The 16598-nt window shown below is 40.2% G+C and overlaps 1 protein-coding gene across 1 annotated transcript in view; it reads left to right on the top strand.

Moving 5' to 3' along the window:
* CSMD1 (CUB and Sushi multiple domains 1) overlaps nucleotides 1–16598 on the top strand; it is a 1519798-nt gene that overhangs the window by 1368369 nt on the left and 134831 nt on the right. The window contains 1 exon segment of the mRNA XM_012645868.1: nucleotides 3036–3140. Coding sequence (XP_012501322.1) covers nucleotides 3036–3140 — 105 coding nt within the window.

Below are 16598 nucleotides of genomic sequence, written 5' to 3'. Positions count from 1 at the left end.
CCCTTGGCAGCCAGGGAAAATGGAATGAAACACAGGCGCCAGGCAGGGAATCCACCTTCCAAAAGGCCGTACACATGCACACGCACATGCACACGCACACATGCACTCGTCCTGTCAGTAAGGAGTGGGTGTGGAGTTCTCTCCTTTTCTTACTGTCCTCCTTTCAACATGTTCCAGTAACACTTTGGATACAGATTGGCCAAAGATACCAACGTTACTGGTTAGGGCACATGTGCAAATTATGGGTGAACCTGTGTAGACCCAATGAAAGATTCCGTTTGCTAATCCAGGGCCAATGAGAAGTCCTTAATGTGTCTTCAGAACGGAACCAACAAAAACTCCTTTGCATTTGTGACAAACCGTTTTGCTGAGATCTTATTTCACCTCATTCCACTGGTATTTTTTCCAGCCTCATTCCAGGGCAGAGCTAGGTGTCCATACCTTGGGTCTAAAAGCAGCAGGTGTCTGTACCCCAGGGTTAAACTCCCTCCTTGCTTTGGTCTTTCAAAAGGCTCAGCTTTTGAAAGCAGAGAGGGTGGCAGTGAAGGCTTCACAGTAGAGGGACTGGAGTGACTGACAAGAAGGAAGGTCAGGGAGCTTCCCGGGCCTGGGCTTCCTACAGGAAATTCGGGTATAATCGAATTCCTTTCAGCACCACAGGAAGCGGCAGGACCTCAGAAAGGAAATGGTAGCTGGATGCACTTTGAAAGGTTAGATTTGACCCCAGGAGTTGTCAAAGAGCGTGCTGTCAGAGGTGCGCACAAAGCCTTGGAACCACTCAAATTCAAGGGTCTGCGTGAGCTTGGGGAGTGGGCGTATGTGAAGCAAAGAGCTGAGGACCCCAAAGTTCAGGACTGTTGGCCGTCTGAGGAGAGAAGGGATTCCTGGTAATGATGCGGATTAAATTCTCCCCACGCCACAGGATGAGTCCTCAAAGCAAAATGAAGTTGATTTAGAATTTTATTAAAAGGTGTTTCTTACACCCATATCTAGAAATAAAATTTGCAAGCATTCTCCATTTGTGAAAAGAGTATTTTGTGTGCAGAACGAATGCATGTGGAGAAGGCCAGGCACAGCTTTGCAGATCAGCTGATGGCTGTTTCGTTAGTACAGGCAGGAGACGAAGGTGATGATAGCCAAGCAGAAGAGTAATCACACCTGCAGCAGCTCCGTATTTTGAGTGGCAAGGTTGGTAGCTTGTTGTTCTTAGGACTTAATGAAGTTTGAGTCTTTGAGGCTCTTTCCTAATCATGGAAAGTTCTACTTTGTATCAAGTCTGAAAATAATTGGTATGTTTGGAGAGGTGGTTAATGGGTTCTATCTAGCTGATAAACACGTTTGTTAAATGAATAAGTGAGTGGCTTAGTTTGGGAAATGAGTAGAGATGTTTGAACGAGTAGGAATGAGGAAGGCAAAATAGACCAGGCCTGTGATTAGGGGAGCACCATGAAACAAGAAAAATAAATTATGAAAACAAAGTAATGAAACGAAACTAGAAATGCAGTCAGATCACACAGGGTCTTAAGGCCAAATCAAGGAGGCCGAAATTTGGTCCTAAGATGATCAGGAATCTGTGAGAATTTTAACATGACATGCTCATAAATAGTTATTTGAAAGAGCTTCCCGACTGCCGAATAGTGAATTGGATTAGGGCAAGAGCAGATTCAGGAAACGAGGTAGATTATTGCACTAATCCTGGTAACGGGGCACTGCTGGGTTGTCCTGGGCCGATGGCTGCGAGACGGTGAGAGGAAGTGAGGGAAACCGGTTTGGGAAAAGACTTAGGCTAGTTAGGGCCTGATGACTGCTTGGAGTCAAAGAGGGAGGAAGCCCCGGCAGAGGGCGTGCGAGGCCGTTGATGGTGCTGTTGCTGAAGACAGGAAACAGGGAGGCCCATCAGGTGCTGCGGGGACAGAACCGGAGTTCAGGTTTGCACATGTCACCTGTACAGAGACGGCCACAGTCCTCACCCGGCACCATCAGTTTTGGAGGATACTGGAATCATTTAAGCAGAGAGTGACGGATGATGACAGGATCTTATCTTTTCAATAGTATTCATCTACCGATAGTAATTATCAACTCATTCCCTGGCTCTGTTAAAATACCATTTCTCTCTTCACACACTAGCGCTATCTTCAGCTTGGCTCACGCTAGTAATTTGCCTGCGCCGTGGAGAGTTTTACACGATGGATGTTTCTCAGTGTCTGGTATGCACAGACTTATTTAGAGAACCACTTCAATCCAGTGGAGTACTGAGCATATTCACTTTAGGAAAAAGTTATTTAAACTCGTCTGTTATTTTTCCATATTTTGAGGTGTCCCACCACAGTGTCTTGCACTTGTGAATGAAGAACACACTTCTCTTTCTCAGCACCCGCCAGGGTCACAGCTTGTCTGTTGCCCTCGTCCTTGGCGTCCGCATTCACTTTTCTGATGTGTTCGTTCCTCCGATGCAGGCTGGAACATTTTAAGCAAAGGAAGCAGCGTTATAAAAATAAACGCGTATTTTCCTTTTCACACACGTTTAGTTGAAATCATTCGCAGATCTAGCGGGAGCAGTATTCAGTAGGAGCTGCTTAGGGAACGCAAAGGGGATACATGCATCATCAAGACAACGTCTCGTGAGTCCCACATCGCATCGGCACCTACCCCGTCTCTCCTAAGACTTGGGTGGTGAATTTGCGTCCCTTCTTGGTTCACGTCAAATAAAATTTAAAGTAGAAGATTGCATTGTTATGTCAATGCCAAAGCCACACGCTTGGCAAAATATCAGAGTTTTTGTACCATAGACAGTATGCAAGGCGGATGTCACGTTTACTTGAGGAGATCAGAGCAAATGACGTGTATGTTTTATTGCATCTAGAAAAATAGAACAGCTGACTATGCCATGCTCAAAATCAATACTCAGATTAAGTACGTGGTCATCAGACCATCTATAGGAGTTGGTAAGCCTAAATAAATATCCCCATATATTTAATATTTAGCAAAGTGAGTGGTTTGCGGCGTTGACGTTCCATCCACACTATTTCTTGCAGGCACCACGGTGCCGGCGCTGCTGAACAGCACCTCCAACCAGCTCTACTTGCGCTTCCAGTCCGATATCAGCGTGGCGGCCGCTGGGTTTCACCTGGAATACAAAAGTAAGGTCAACTATTTCTGCACCTGGCTTTCATTGTTATATTGAGACATTTTCTTAAAGGAAAGATAAATGCATGATTTTATTAAATAGTAAAATATTATTGTTCTAAAACTATGTCTAAGATCTGCGTGAAATCGGGTCCTATAAACTGTAGCCCTATGAAATATCTATTATGAAAGAAGTGTAGAAGTCTAGTATCTGGAATAATTAGATAAAACAACTGCTACCATTTCAGGTTGTTTGTATTAAAAAGCACAAAAACTACCCATTTGTAATATGACTGGTTTTCTTGCAAGTGATGAAAAATATTCATATTAGCGTCAAACAACCTAGGAAATCATAACTTCCAAATGGATTATGGCGATGAGGCTTTTCTGTTTTAGTCTCAAAGGCTGTTAAAATAAGAACTAGCAAAGAGCAGTCACTCCGGTGCCTGCATCTGTGTATTATTCATTTTAATTGGAAGGAGGCATCGCCCAGGAGACGCTAACCTTTTAAAAATGGCTGTGAGGCTGAGTTAATAGCCTGATGAATGGATGACAAAGATCAAATTCACAAATCCTTTTTGGCGTTTGATTATGCAGGTAAACCTTGTAACAGTGAAATAAGAATTCCCAGTGAGAGTAAGGTTTATTTTAGGACATGTTTTCAAGCACTAAAAATGCTTAACGTTGATATGCATCTCCTTTAATAAGGAGTTGCAAATAAGCAAATACACAGATAAGCTTTAATAAGTGATCTTTCGAACTGAGATAAACAGTTTGCTGGGATGTAAACGTGTGAATGCCTTTGAAAGGCCAGATTTCCAGATGATGATGAATATTCGGAACCAGATACAAACCGCAGGGCTGTTTCCCATTCTGGTTAAATTTCCCTACTCATTACCGGCGTTTGTGTGCATGTTTATTCCAATTTATATGAAAAGGACTGCTTTGGTGACCGTGTGAAGTTATACTGTGGACATTATTTATGTGAGGTAAGACCGGGAAAAATCTTCTTTGATACAGTTTGTGAGCATCTGTAGATAGGAAAATATAAACCTTATTTACAATAGTGTTAATAAGTTCACTAATGGTTCTTAGCGGTGTCGGTTAGATTTGATGAATGTCCTTACCCTCTCAAACCGGTCTTGTAGCTTCTGGCTTTTCATTCACCTTTCAAGGAAAGAGATGCTAGCAAAATAATTAGTCTATGATTATTATTGTACACAGTGACCCTTGCACTCAGACGGGCTACTATTCCTAGTCAACATAATTCATTAAAAGAGGGAGATTCACATATTTCTCATTGAAACAAACCTTCTTCGAGAATCTAAGCCCTTGCATAATTACTTTAATGTATTTATTTTTTATTTGGCCAAACATAATATTCATTTCCACTTATTATTTTTGAGTGGTTGTTTTTTTGATGCTAACACCATTTGCGAAGTAAGAGGAAATCATTTCTCTGTGCTAACTCTTCATGCCAGAGTTTAAAATCTAAATTACAGAAAGGATTAATAGAATTAACCTTACTAAGATCAGCATCAAATGCTATAAGGTCTACTGATGTATATTGCCAAAAGAATTTCTAATATTTTTAACCTATTGGACGTAGCTTTTGCATCTACCTTAAAATATGTACTGCCAATCTGCAAATACCTAAATTCGGATTGTTTTGCTAAAATATATTTCCACAAAATAAAGATGAAACAGCAAAGAGGCACTTACACTATACCAGGTCTTGCTCTAAACATGTGGTGACTCTTTACTTATCTGTCCTCAAAACAACACCATATAATTGAGGTATGCTCAGATTTTCAAGGTGAAGAAACAGAACAGGAACATTTTGAGCCTGCCCAGGTCTGAGGCGTGCAGCTAATTCCTAACACAGCTCAGAGGCACACGGATGTGTCTAACCATGAACCCAGTGTTCTAACACCTGTGTGAGCGTCCCCACCGCCTGTCAGAGTGGTGGGGCACAGACGGCCCCGCTTCACAGGAGGTGACGCCAGGAGTCACCAGTAGGTTGATTCCATATTTCGGCTACATGGGAGTGCAGATCTCTCTTCCATATATTGATTCCCTTCATTTTCGGATATACTACCCAGTAGTGGAACTGTTGGATATATCAGTTCCATTTTAGATTTTTGAGGAAAGTGTCCAGTGGATGTATGTCTAAAGAAAATGTGGTATATACACACAATGGAATACTACTCAGCTGTGAAAAAGAATGACATCCTGTCCTTTGCAACAACATGAATGGACCAGAGCTCATTATGTTAAGGGAGGTAAGCCAGGCACAGAAAGACAGATAATGCATATTCTCACTCAGATGCGGGAGCTAAAAAAGTGGATCTCATGAAGATAGAGGGTAGATGGGAGGTCACCAGAGGCTGGGAACAGGACAGGGGTTGAAGAGAGGCGGAGTAACGGGCACAGATATACCCTTAGATAGAAGAGCTAAGGCCTGGTGTTCCATAGGTCGGTATAGTGACTATAGTTAATACAGATCAATTGTACATTTAAACATAGCCATAAAAGAATAATTTGAATGTCTCTGGTAGAAGTAAAAAATAAATATCTAAGGTGATAAATATGACTTGATTTGATTATATGAATGTATCAAATTGTCACATATACGCCCAAAATATGTACATCTAATATGTATCAATTAAAAAAAGGGTCAGCAGTAGTTGAATAATGGTAGACAATCGAGGAGCCTGTGAGTCCACGTTGGAGATCAAGTTTGGCTCGAAAACCCGAGCGGTTGTGGCGTGTCCACACCAGCTTCCACCCGGGGAGTTCCAGATTCCTCACACGGAAACGAAGGCTGGGCCCTCTTCCTTAGAACAGGACGTTATTCCAAATGGATGCCAGTAGGGATTTCTCGAACAAAAGCCAAACACTTTTATTTGAAAGAGTGGGTCGTAAACGATTAACAGTAACAAAAGCGATTCCAGGAAGGTCCAGTTTAATACGTATGATCTAGATACTCTGTGGTCGTACATAATCCAGGTAAAAGCTTGAAAAATAAGTATCTTTGAATGTTTAGTATATTCTACAGCCATGTATTCTTGTTTCACATTATTTAATTTGATTAGACATTTGAGAATGAACACAAGTGACATTCTTGCTCTGGGCTCTTTTCTGCCAAAAGGAACCAAACCAAACCAAAGCAAAACAAAGGTTCAGAAACCTCAGATTACAGATATGCAAACAGCGATCATATTGGTTTATGCTGGAAATTACAAATTCTAACCGGAACGTGCGCGGCACGGAGCTCGCTGCCAGGCAGCGAGATGGCAGTAGCCGTTTCTGAACTCGGCGCTGACTTCGGTGGCTCTGGCAGGAAGGGCAGGGTCTGGCAGGATGTCACATCCCAGGCTTCCAACTCCTCCCGCGCTGAGCGGCCACTGCCGTGTGCTTGGCGAGGGCTCAGGTTAGAGCCCCACCTTCAGCTTTCAGCTGTCCCGGCCCCTTTCCAAAGCAGCCGGTCTCTGTCCACACTGCTGCCCCGTGGCAGACTGCGGTCTGGGGTGGGGTTTCTCAGCATCTCTACATCACCCCTACCAAGGGCGTGAAATTCTGCCTGTGGTTGGCCTTGGGAGGGAATTTCCTGCCTGTGCCCAGTGCTAGGAGACCTCTGTCTTGGAATTGGCAAAGGGTCCTAAGCTCCTGCCGCCCTCCTGCCCTGTCCCCAGATTTGGAAGATGCTTTTCTTCTCCAAGCTGCACTGCGTCTTTGCCTTGTCCAGAGGTGGCGGGGTGTGCTGCTCCTCCCGCGGTGGTTTAAGGCCTGTGTGACCTGAGAGTGAAGGTTCAGAGATGGGCGTGTGCGGTTTCGTGTCCTTCTTTTCCCAGACCCCTTGCACTGGGGGTGGGGGGCTCTCCCCAGGCTCCCCAACATTTCTCCTGGTCACCTGCTGAGGGCCTGTGGGTGGAAGGACACACTCCCGTCTGTCCGGGTCCCTGTGGCCGTTTGCTCGGACGGAGCCGGTTTGTTCTGACCTGGTCGCTCTCACCTGAGCTCGGCCACACGACCAGCCCCTACCAGTCTCTCCTTGAACAGCCTTGTCCTTTAGCACTGGGGTCACCTGGGCATCGCAAGCTCAGCTCCCTGGTGGGTTCAAGAGAAGTTACGATTTTACAGTTCAGCGTTTTCTCGTTGTTAAAGTGGAAGTGATGTTTTATTTTGCAGATTTCTGTATCCCGAGTGGATGTGATTTTTACATTGTTCTAGTTCAAGGATTTTAAAATTCAGGGGTTTTAACATTTCTTTAGTGGGCTTTAAAATTACTCGAGGGATTTTAGGGGCTTTAGAGGTTTTAAAATTGCTCTAGTTCAACAATGGCTATATGAATACTAAAATACGTTTTAGGTTAACCATAGAGAAGCTTTTCTCAAATGCTCATTTTTAAGCATCAAATTAAGAAATTTTCTGAGTATTTATCTCAAACATAACTTTAAATTAGTGACATAGTTCTCATCATAACTGAAAAAAATTGAGAGATATTCACAAATGACAGAATTAAATTTATTATACATTTATAATACAGATAAATTATTAGCAGCATGATCTCATCTAATTGAGAACTGCTTCCTGTTTAGAGATAGTGTGTGACAGAAACCAATTGTTCTGATTTTTACATATAACAATGCTTGTTTAATAGTCATATTTTTCATTTTTAGACTTTATTAAATTTAACTATTATTATGATTGAGCTTATAGGCATTTGTCTTGCTAAATCAGAAGATATTTAAGTTCTGGGTCTTCAGTGAACCCTTTTACACCCCACCTAATGGCATCTATCCAAAATTAATATCATAAAGCAAATCAGTGTATTCAACCTCAAGCCATAGGCTGCTACAATTATTCTAGCCTCTTCCGTGCTAGTGTAATGCCACTGAGTCAAGCCAATGCCCAGGTAATTCTATTTATGGAAACTTTTTGTTTCACCCCCTTGCTTAAGAATTTTTCCAATCCACATTCACTACTGGGAAACCCAGTGGAGTTAACAAAATATCTCTAGACTCCGTAAGATATGACACTTGCCCTGAAGGCAAGTAAGATAGACATGCTTCTGTGCAGTGTACATGCTGTGATATAGCATAGTACCATTTCAAGTATACCAAGTTCAATGCTTATTATAATTAAGTCCTTCACATATATATTTATATGATTGATATTAAGTGTATAGTGAAAACAATGTGTCATGAATGGATAAGACCTCACTCAAAAAATACATAGTCGAATGCATAAAAAATAAGGATGTCTAGATTAAAAAAACGATAATTTCTTTTCAAGTGTTTGATGCAACTTAAAATAAAAAAAAAATGTGTGTACAATGAGGAATTTATTTAAAAGAAAAAAATTTTAAAGGCAACTGAACTAAAAAGAAAGGTACAATGTATTAGCCACCTAAGAAGAGCATTGCTATTACTAAGCCTTAAATTTAGCTTTGAATTTTCTGGAAGTGAAAGCAAAAGAGGAAATAGGATTTATTTACATAATTCTCTTTTTTAAAAAGGGAATATAGTAATTAATTGAGATAAACTCTTGTTGCTCTGTATTCTAAAATGTACTCTTCATAGTCTTGAATAGTCTTCAAAAAATATTTTCTAGAAAATGCAGACGTGATCTTTACGTGACAGTCATCTCTTAGTTTCTGATACAAATGTTGGGAACATGATATAATTAACTGACTTAGTTTCGGCAGGTGTCTAAGTGGGTGATTAAATCGGTCAACAGAATATTAGCACTGTGAAGTCATGTTATTATGGGTGTGCTTCTGAAACGCTCTCCTCCAGGCTTATTTTCAGTGATTAAACACGAGTTGCATTTCATTTCCTTTGTGTATTTGTCTCAAAACAGGCAGTCTAAGAAAGCATCTAAGTGAGGATTAAAATTCAGGAAAAGGCCCTACGTCTTTTGAAACAGAAAGTACTAAACATTTTTAGCAGGATGTCATCATAATTGAATATTAACAACTTGGATTAGCCCTGTATAATTACAATAATCCTTAATATGCAAATTATTAATGCATGTTTTAATGACTCTTTAATATTGCATTAGTGATACCAATAAGGTTTGTCAGTTTGAATTTCGGTGGGCGTGAGTAACATTGCAACAAATGAGAGGTTGGACAACGTAGAACCTTAACATACTTCTGGGTGTGTTCACAGAGATTTATTTCCATATTACATTTATTTCTATATTAATCAATTCATAAGATTTTCTTTAAATATTTTCATTTCAAAAAACCTCCTGAGACGTTTTCTTAACTCCACAGTTTGCCAGACTGTCGTAGGTACTGTGCTAGTCTTTGGACTTTCAGGTTTTAGTGGATTTGAGGAGGGCAGGGGCAAGGGTGGATTCTATGGAACTGGGTCCTTATCCTAAAATCACGTCTTGTGGACAGTCAGCTACTATTTCCACAATTATTTAAGAGGTGAGTCCTAGCAGTAAGCTCATGTACTTACAAGCTGACCTGGTCGTTGCTTGAAAGAATCCTCAATCGTAAAATAAATTCTGCTGCTACTCACGTCTCAGAATGTCGCTTACGTGAAAAAGACTTTTATTGGAAATTAGTGGTTGTCATTTGGTGCATCTGCCTCTGTGTCCCATGTGAGGCTACTGATTGTGATTGTTTTCCGTTTGTGACGACTTTCACAGAGGGTGCACCGTGCCTTCCTTCCACCAGCTCTGGGAGTGGCTGTGGTCTCCTCTAACCCCCGTTGCCCTTACGTGAGATGCAGGTACCCTGCATTCATCGCCAGTCATGCACGCCACTCTCACGTGTCCTTCTGTCCCCTTGGCTCTGTAGACGATGATGAAACAAGATAGATGTGGCATCTGCTTGTGTCAAATTCTCATTCTTGTGGTGGGGGCAAAATAGGAAAGAAAATACCTAAATCTCCATGATGGCGACAGGTCGTGAAAAGCACCTTGAAGTAAATCGGCAGGTCCTGTGCAGGGAGACGGGAGTGGTGCTCAGAGTGCAGGTGTTCCTTGAACAAGGGTAAGGAAATGCGCAGTAGCCAGCCACAGAAAGACTTAGGAACAAGTGTTGTGGTCCAAAGAAAATATCAATACAGAGGTGCTTTAAAGAGATCAAGGACAGATCTATGATTATATCTTATTTGCGATATTCCATTTTAAAGAAAAACTAACATAATTACTATTTTAGTGTGTAAGTAATTTTTGATCTTTACATATTTATCAACCACTTTGTATTTTCTATAGATGCACATGATGCATAAATGCATTTTTTTTTTTTTTTTTTTTGAAACAGAGTCTCACTCTGTTGCTCGGGCTGGAGTGCAGTGGTATTATTGTAGCTCATTGTAACCTCAAACTCAAGCGATTCTCCTACCTCAGACTCCCCAGTTGCTGAGACTACAGGCACTACAATGCCTGGCTAATTTTTTTCTACTTCTAGTAGAGATGGGGCCTCACTCTTGCTCAGGTTGGTCTCAAACTCCTAAGCTCAAGTGATCCTCCCACTTCAGCCTCCCAGAGTGCTAGGATTATAGGTGTGAGCTGTTGCACCTGCCTGCACATATTGTTCTGCATGATTTTGTCCCATAAGTTCCTTAGTTTCTTTTTACTTATCCTCATTCTTTTTTTCTTTTTTTTTTTTTTTTGCCTCAGTGATTTAAAAATTCCTGCCTTTGATTTTTTGTTTCTTTTTTTCCGCCTAGTCAAGTCTGCTGCTACATCCCTTTGGTGACATTTTCAATTTAGTTATTATATCTCTCAGTTCCAGAATTTCTGTTTGGTTCTTTATAGTTTCTCTTTGTTGATATTCTCATTTTGTTCATGCGTTGTTTCCCTGATTACATTCAGTTTATTTTTGTGCTTTTATAATTCATTGATCATCTTTATGACAGTTAGTTTGAATTTTTCTCTGGATATTCATTTATCTCTTTTTTAGGTTGACTTTCTGAGTATTTAATTTGATCCTTTGATGGAGCTATGTTTCCCTGTTTTTTGTATGTCATGTTATTAATAATGTAGTTGGGACTTTGGCTTTTCAAAAATTAGCGGTTGTCCCAGAATTGGGTTCTGGTTTGTACTGGGAGGCCTTTAACCAGTCATCCAGCTACAGATGATGGGGAGCTATCAAGCCTTTTCTTGGTACTTGTCCTGTCTGTACTTTTGCAAATAATCTCCTAGTTGAAGAGGTTTGCTGGTTTTTATTCAGGTGCTGTCCTTTGTGCCTGTCCATGATACTGCAGATTCTGGAGAGTGACCAAGCCACATTTATGGCCTTTATTCTTAGCAGCCACCACCCTTGTGCCTGTTCCTGTAAGTCTTTTGATTCAGGCAAGACAGAACCCAGTCCCTAGGGCAGTCCCCCCAAAAGCCAGAACGTTGGACATGCATTCCACTCTTCTCTTTCCCTTCCCGGGGGGGGTTGGTAGTTTTCTCCCAATCATGCTGCACTGTGCCTGGGCGAGGGGCTCTGGTGAGTGAGCGCCAAGAATTTTCCTACCAGGTTCAATGCGGGTGGCATGGTGTTTGCCTGAAATGCAGGAACCTCTCAACTGATTTCTGGATTTTTTTTTCACAAGGGCTATTGGTTTGTTTACTGTTGCTATGTTGGCGTCTTCATGGGGGCACAGAGTGTGGGGCTTCTTAGGCTGCCATCTTCGTGATGTCACCCCTAGCCTTGTCATACTTTTTAAAAAGTTAAAATTAAATAGTTGAATGGCTAGATAAATTAATTAACATTATTCTAAGAACAGAGAATTGAAAAACAAATTCCTTTACTTCATTTTGTGCTGCCAATTTCTTAATTGTTTAACAAAGAACATATTTGGCCTAAATGTTTGCACACAGCTGTATTTTTTTGTTTTGGAGATGTGATTAGTGTCGATTTTTTGAAATTATGTTCATCAAATTTTAAGTAAGATTAAAATCTAATGTGTTGCATTATTTCACATTTTGTTTTGACATGGATATGGTCCATTTGCATAGACTTCTGACAGTTTGGATATTTTAAAATGTAAGAATGTACGTGTTCATGTTTCTTCAAATATCTAGAATAAATACCACAAATATATGTTTATAATGATCATATGTCTATAGGAAAGAGTTTAGCTTTATATTTTGAGGATATAATAGAATATTATCATACAAAATAGTATACAAAACATGAGTCAGCAGCTTTTTTTTTCCCATAACAGGCAAGAGGGTAAATATATGTATCTTTGTGAGCTAAGTGAAAGCAGTCCTAGACAATACAGAAACAATAGAAATTTCAATTTGGCCCCTGGGACATGATTTGCTAAATCCAGTTTTAGAACATTAAGAAAGAGAAATGTATAGCAATTATGGATATATGTTACTTTTTAAAAAATTCAATGAAGTTCCTGATTCAGTCAGTTGAGGACTGATGATTTGGCCTATTGAGTATTAAGAATTTCAATTAAATCTGAATATTTTACATATGTTTATTTTTATAAAATTCAAATAAATGTAAAAGTTTTGTTGAGCATTGAAATGTGTACATATAGTCACATGCATTAAATGTCCACATTTTAATAATTATTCCCTTTAATATATCTGATTTACAAATCAAACAATCTGAGAAGCCTTTAAGAAATTGCTGTTGTTGTCATCGTTTTAAACATATAATGGAACCCCGGAAACTGCCATAAATGCATGCACCACTGTATTTATTTCTGTGTAATTGAGGCTAAGTTCAAGTGCAATGTTTGGCATTTTAAAATACCAACTAAATTTAATAGTTAAGTTTTCTGAACCGTATGTCTATCCAGTAAATTTTCAAGTGGAATGAGTTGCTAGAATTTGTAATAAATAGCTCTGTGGAAAAGAGCCCTTACACAGCTATATCTTGAGTAATCATTCCCATTCATAAAACAAATATAGCAACTTTGCCATAAATACATAACCCAGACACCCGCATAAACAAAGATGTTTCATTTTTCACTACAAGCGAGGGATACATTCAGCAATATGTCTCTGGGCACGTTAATCTATCGATCGTTATTTCTTAAAGAGATAGGTATCACTAAAGAGCCACTATTGCATATCATTAGTTCTTTATAAATAAAAATATGAGAACACATTATCTGGCTGACAACATATTTTTTAGATAATGGCTGGGATAATTTTGCCCAAATTTATTATTCTTTTTTTTTTAATTTGTTGATTCAACAAATGTGTATTGTCTTGTTCTGGACATGTGCTAGGTGCATGGTATGGACTCATTGTCTTTTTCAGCTCTGGCTGCTGTAACAAGATACCACAGACCAGGTGGCTTAGACAACAGACGTTTATCTTTCACAGTTCTAGAGGCCAGAAAGCCCAGGGTCAAGGTGCCGGCAGATTCAGTTCCCGGCGGGGGCCCGCGGGCTTGCAGACGACCATCTTTTCATCGTGTCCCGTCCTTACGCGGCCTTTCCTGGGGTGCACATGCTGCAGGGAGAGAGTTCTGGTCTCCTCCTCCCTTTCGAAGGGCACGGGTTTCATCAGGAAGTCCCCACACTGGACCTCATCTAACCCTAGGTATTTCCCAAAGGCCCCGCCTCTCAATGCTATCACCTGGAGGTTCTGGCTTCCACATGAATTTTGAGGGAAGCAAAACATTCCACCCGTAATGCTAATGAGGAAGAGAGATCAAGTATTTGTCTGCGTGGATCTTGTGGTCGAGTTAGGGAAACGAAGCACGCTGACGGTGCAGGAGCAGTGTTATCTCAGCCTGTGAAGGAGGTGTGGGGGTGTGGGGCAGGATTTGCAGAGATGCGAGAGACCTGGGCGTGCAGACAGGCTGCGCCATTTCCTAGTTTTGTGCCTTTGGGGGGATTACTCGCCCCTCTCCATGCATGAGGATACCAGCCTGGATCAGCGCGGCTCAGGTGTTGTGCAGAACACGCCGCCCTGTGTTATAACGGGTGGTACGCAGACCAAAATGGCCCTGGGATCAGGCACAGTTTGGGAACCCCTTGTTAAATAAAGCTGGAGAAAATCACTGCGCAATTTCTCTGTACCTTTAAAATGCTAATATAATTTATGAATCCGTAAGAGAGAGACACAATACTTGACTTCCCCCAAGTGTATTTTATCACTTCCCTTGACATTGGACACACGATCCTTTATTCTTTGAAGCGACCTTATGTTCTAACAAATGGAAGGAACAGAAATACCATTTATTATGTGTGCTGAACCTGCCAACAGTTTACAGGTCCGACAAAATTGTTTTAGCTCCACATGCAGTCTAAACACCCTAGACAGTAAATAAAACATAATTTCTTTCTTTTCTGTTCCTAGAATCACGTTGCATTAATGGAGTTTTCTCTACAGGTGATCTTTGTTGTATTGAAGACTTAGTGACCCGTTACACATGTGATATAAAAGTCTGCGTGTACGGTAGACACGTTTACGTGTATTTCTATGATCATGGCATCTGGCATTTATTTAATCTGTTGTCACGTTCACATGCGGTCTCCCTAAGTGACTTGATGTCTTTCTTCTCCTGTTTTCGGGCACATATTCTGACCTTTAATGCAATTTTTGAATTAGGGTTTGAAAGAGCTGATCAGCAGAACCTCTGTCTTAGGGTGCACCACCCCTCTATGCATATAAAGAAAGATGAATTTTCATCTGTTAGCTTTGTGCAAAAGAATAATTTTTTTTTAACTTTTTTTTATTTCAGCATATTATGGGGGTACAGATGTTTAGGTTACGTATGTTGCCCCCCGCCCAAGTCCGAGTTTCAAATATGTCCATCCTTCGGGTGGTGCGCATTGCACTCTTTGTGTATGCATATACCCGTCCCCTCTTCCCTTCTCCCCCCTCCCCCTCCCCCCTGCCCAACATCCAATAGATGTTATTCTTATATGTGCACTTATGTGTTGATCAGTTAATACCAGTTTGATGGTGAGTACATGTGGTGCTTGTCTTTCCATTCTTGGGATACCTCACTTAGTAGAATGCGTTCCAGCTCTATCCAGGAGTATACAAGAGGTGCTATATCACCATTGTTTCTTAAAGCTGAATAGTACTCCATGGTATACATATACCACATTTTATTAATCCACTCATGTAATTATTTAGTTAGTTACAATAAACAGTGGAGTCAACAATTTTTTTCTTTTCAAAATTAAAGAACGACTTTTCATATTCTCTGTAGTGTTCGTGATAGTCTGCTATGTATTGGATGCTCATGTATCTGAAAATATATGTGTTTTGATTCCTCCCCCCGTCATATACTCCACTCCTGTTTATCTTTTCCCTTGGATCTTCTTCCTTGCTCTTTGGTTATTAGGTTTACTGTTGTTTTGAGCTCTCCAGTCAGAACGTATTTTTTTTTAAGTTTGAAAACCATATACACTGTAGCCGCCATATGAGGATAATGCGAAGTTGAGAAAAATCACCCAAAATATTTCAGATCATCATGTCTACAAAAGTCCCGTGTATCCTGTTCTAAGCATTTGATAAACATTGCATGTTTATCATGTATTTTGAAAATCATTTTTGTTTGTGTGATTTAAGCAACCTATTCTTTGAATTCTGCCCAGTGGATTTAGAACAATGACTGCAATAAATTCCGGGGACCTGATGAGGCTATTGTTAGATTCTGATTCATAACTCTCACATTTTATGATCAGTGGTAGGTGAGGCCATTAAACTATATTTTTGATCAAATTAGGACACTCATCTTTTTCATGGCTTTGTTTTATATTCTTTGCTTTCACAGGCTAGATTCATGGGGTTCGAAAACTTCTTTTGCTACATTCTAAACCTAATTGTAATTTTATATACGAGCACATTTCAAAATGCCTGAATTTTAACATTGAAAATGAACATAAAATATATCTGTGGATAATATTATATAAAACACCGTGGTACGTAAGACCTGCCCCCCCTCCCAACGCTGCCCCTGTGTTTTCTACTTCTTATAGCAGTGTTTTTAAACCTTTAGATTCTGCAAGAATCACCTTGATGTCATCTTCACTTTTAATTAGGGGACGTGGTGATTCAGACTCAGGTGGTTCGAGAACCACCTTTTAAAGCAACATTGCTTTCTCACATGTGCCGTGTTATCTATCATTTATGGTATAAAATGTAAGGACACTATGGTTTGAAAGAACTAGAAATCCTTTCTACCAATCATTTTGCTAATAACGTGACAATTCACTCCTTACAGATGTCTCTGCTTCTGAAAAATTAACTTAGAATTTTTCTATCACAAGATCCTGTTTCACAACTTATTTTTAGTTCGTCTTTAGGACAATTCTTTTTATCTGTGTACATCTTCCTAGATGTCTATTTTTGTGTCTAAATAAATACCTTTTAAATGGCTGTTTGCATAGTTTTGCCCGTCACTTATGTGATCCCGCCACCCCGACTTAATAACATAAATATCCCTTTTACAGATGCAAACATCTTTCTTCTAAAATGCTGCATAAAAGGGAGATTTGTTAAAGAACATTCTCTTTTTAGATTTTTTT

The sequence above is a fragment of the Propithecus coquereli genome, unplaced genomic scaffold (genome assembly GCF_000956105.1).
Source record: "Propithecus coquereli isolate 6110/MARCELLA unplaced genomic scaffold, Pcoq_1.0 Scaffold238, whole genome shotgun sequence".
Lineage (NCBI taxonomy): Eukaryota > Metazoa > Chordata > Mammalia > Primates > Indriidae > Propithecus > Propithecus coquereli.
The sequence above is the reverse complement of the archived record's forward strand: the minus strand, read 5'-3'. Positions and strand labels throughout refer to the sequence as shown.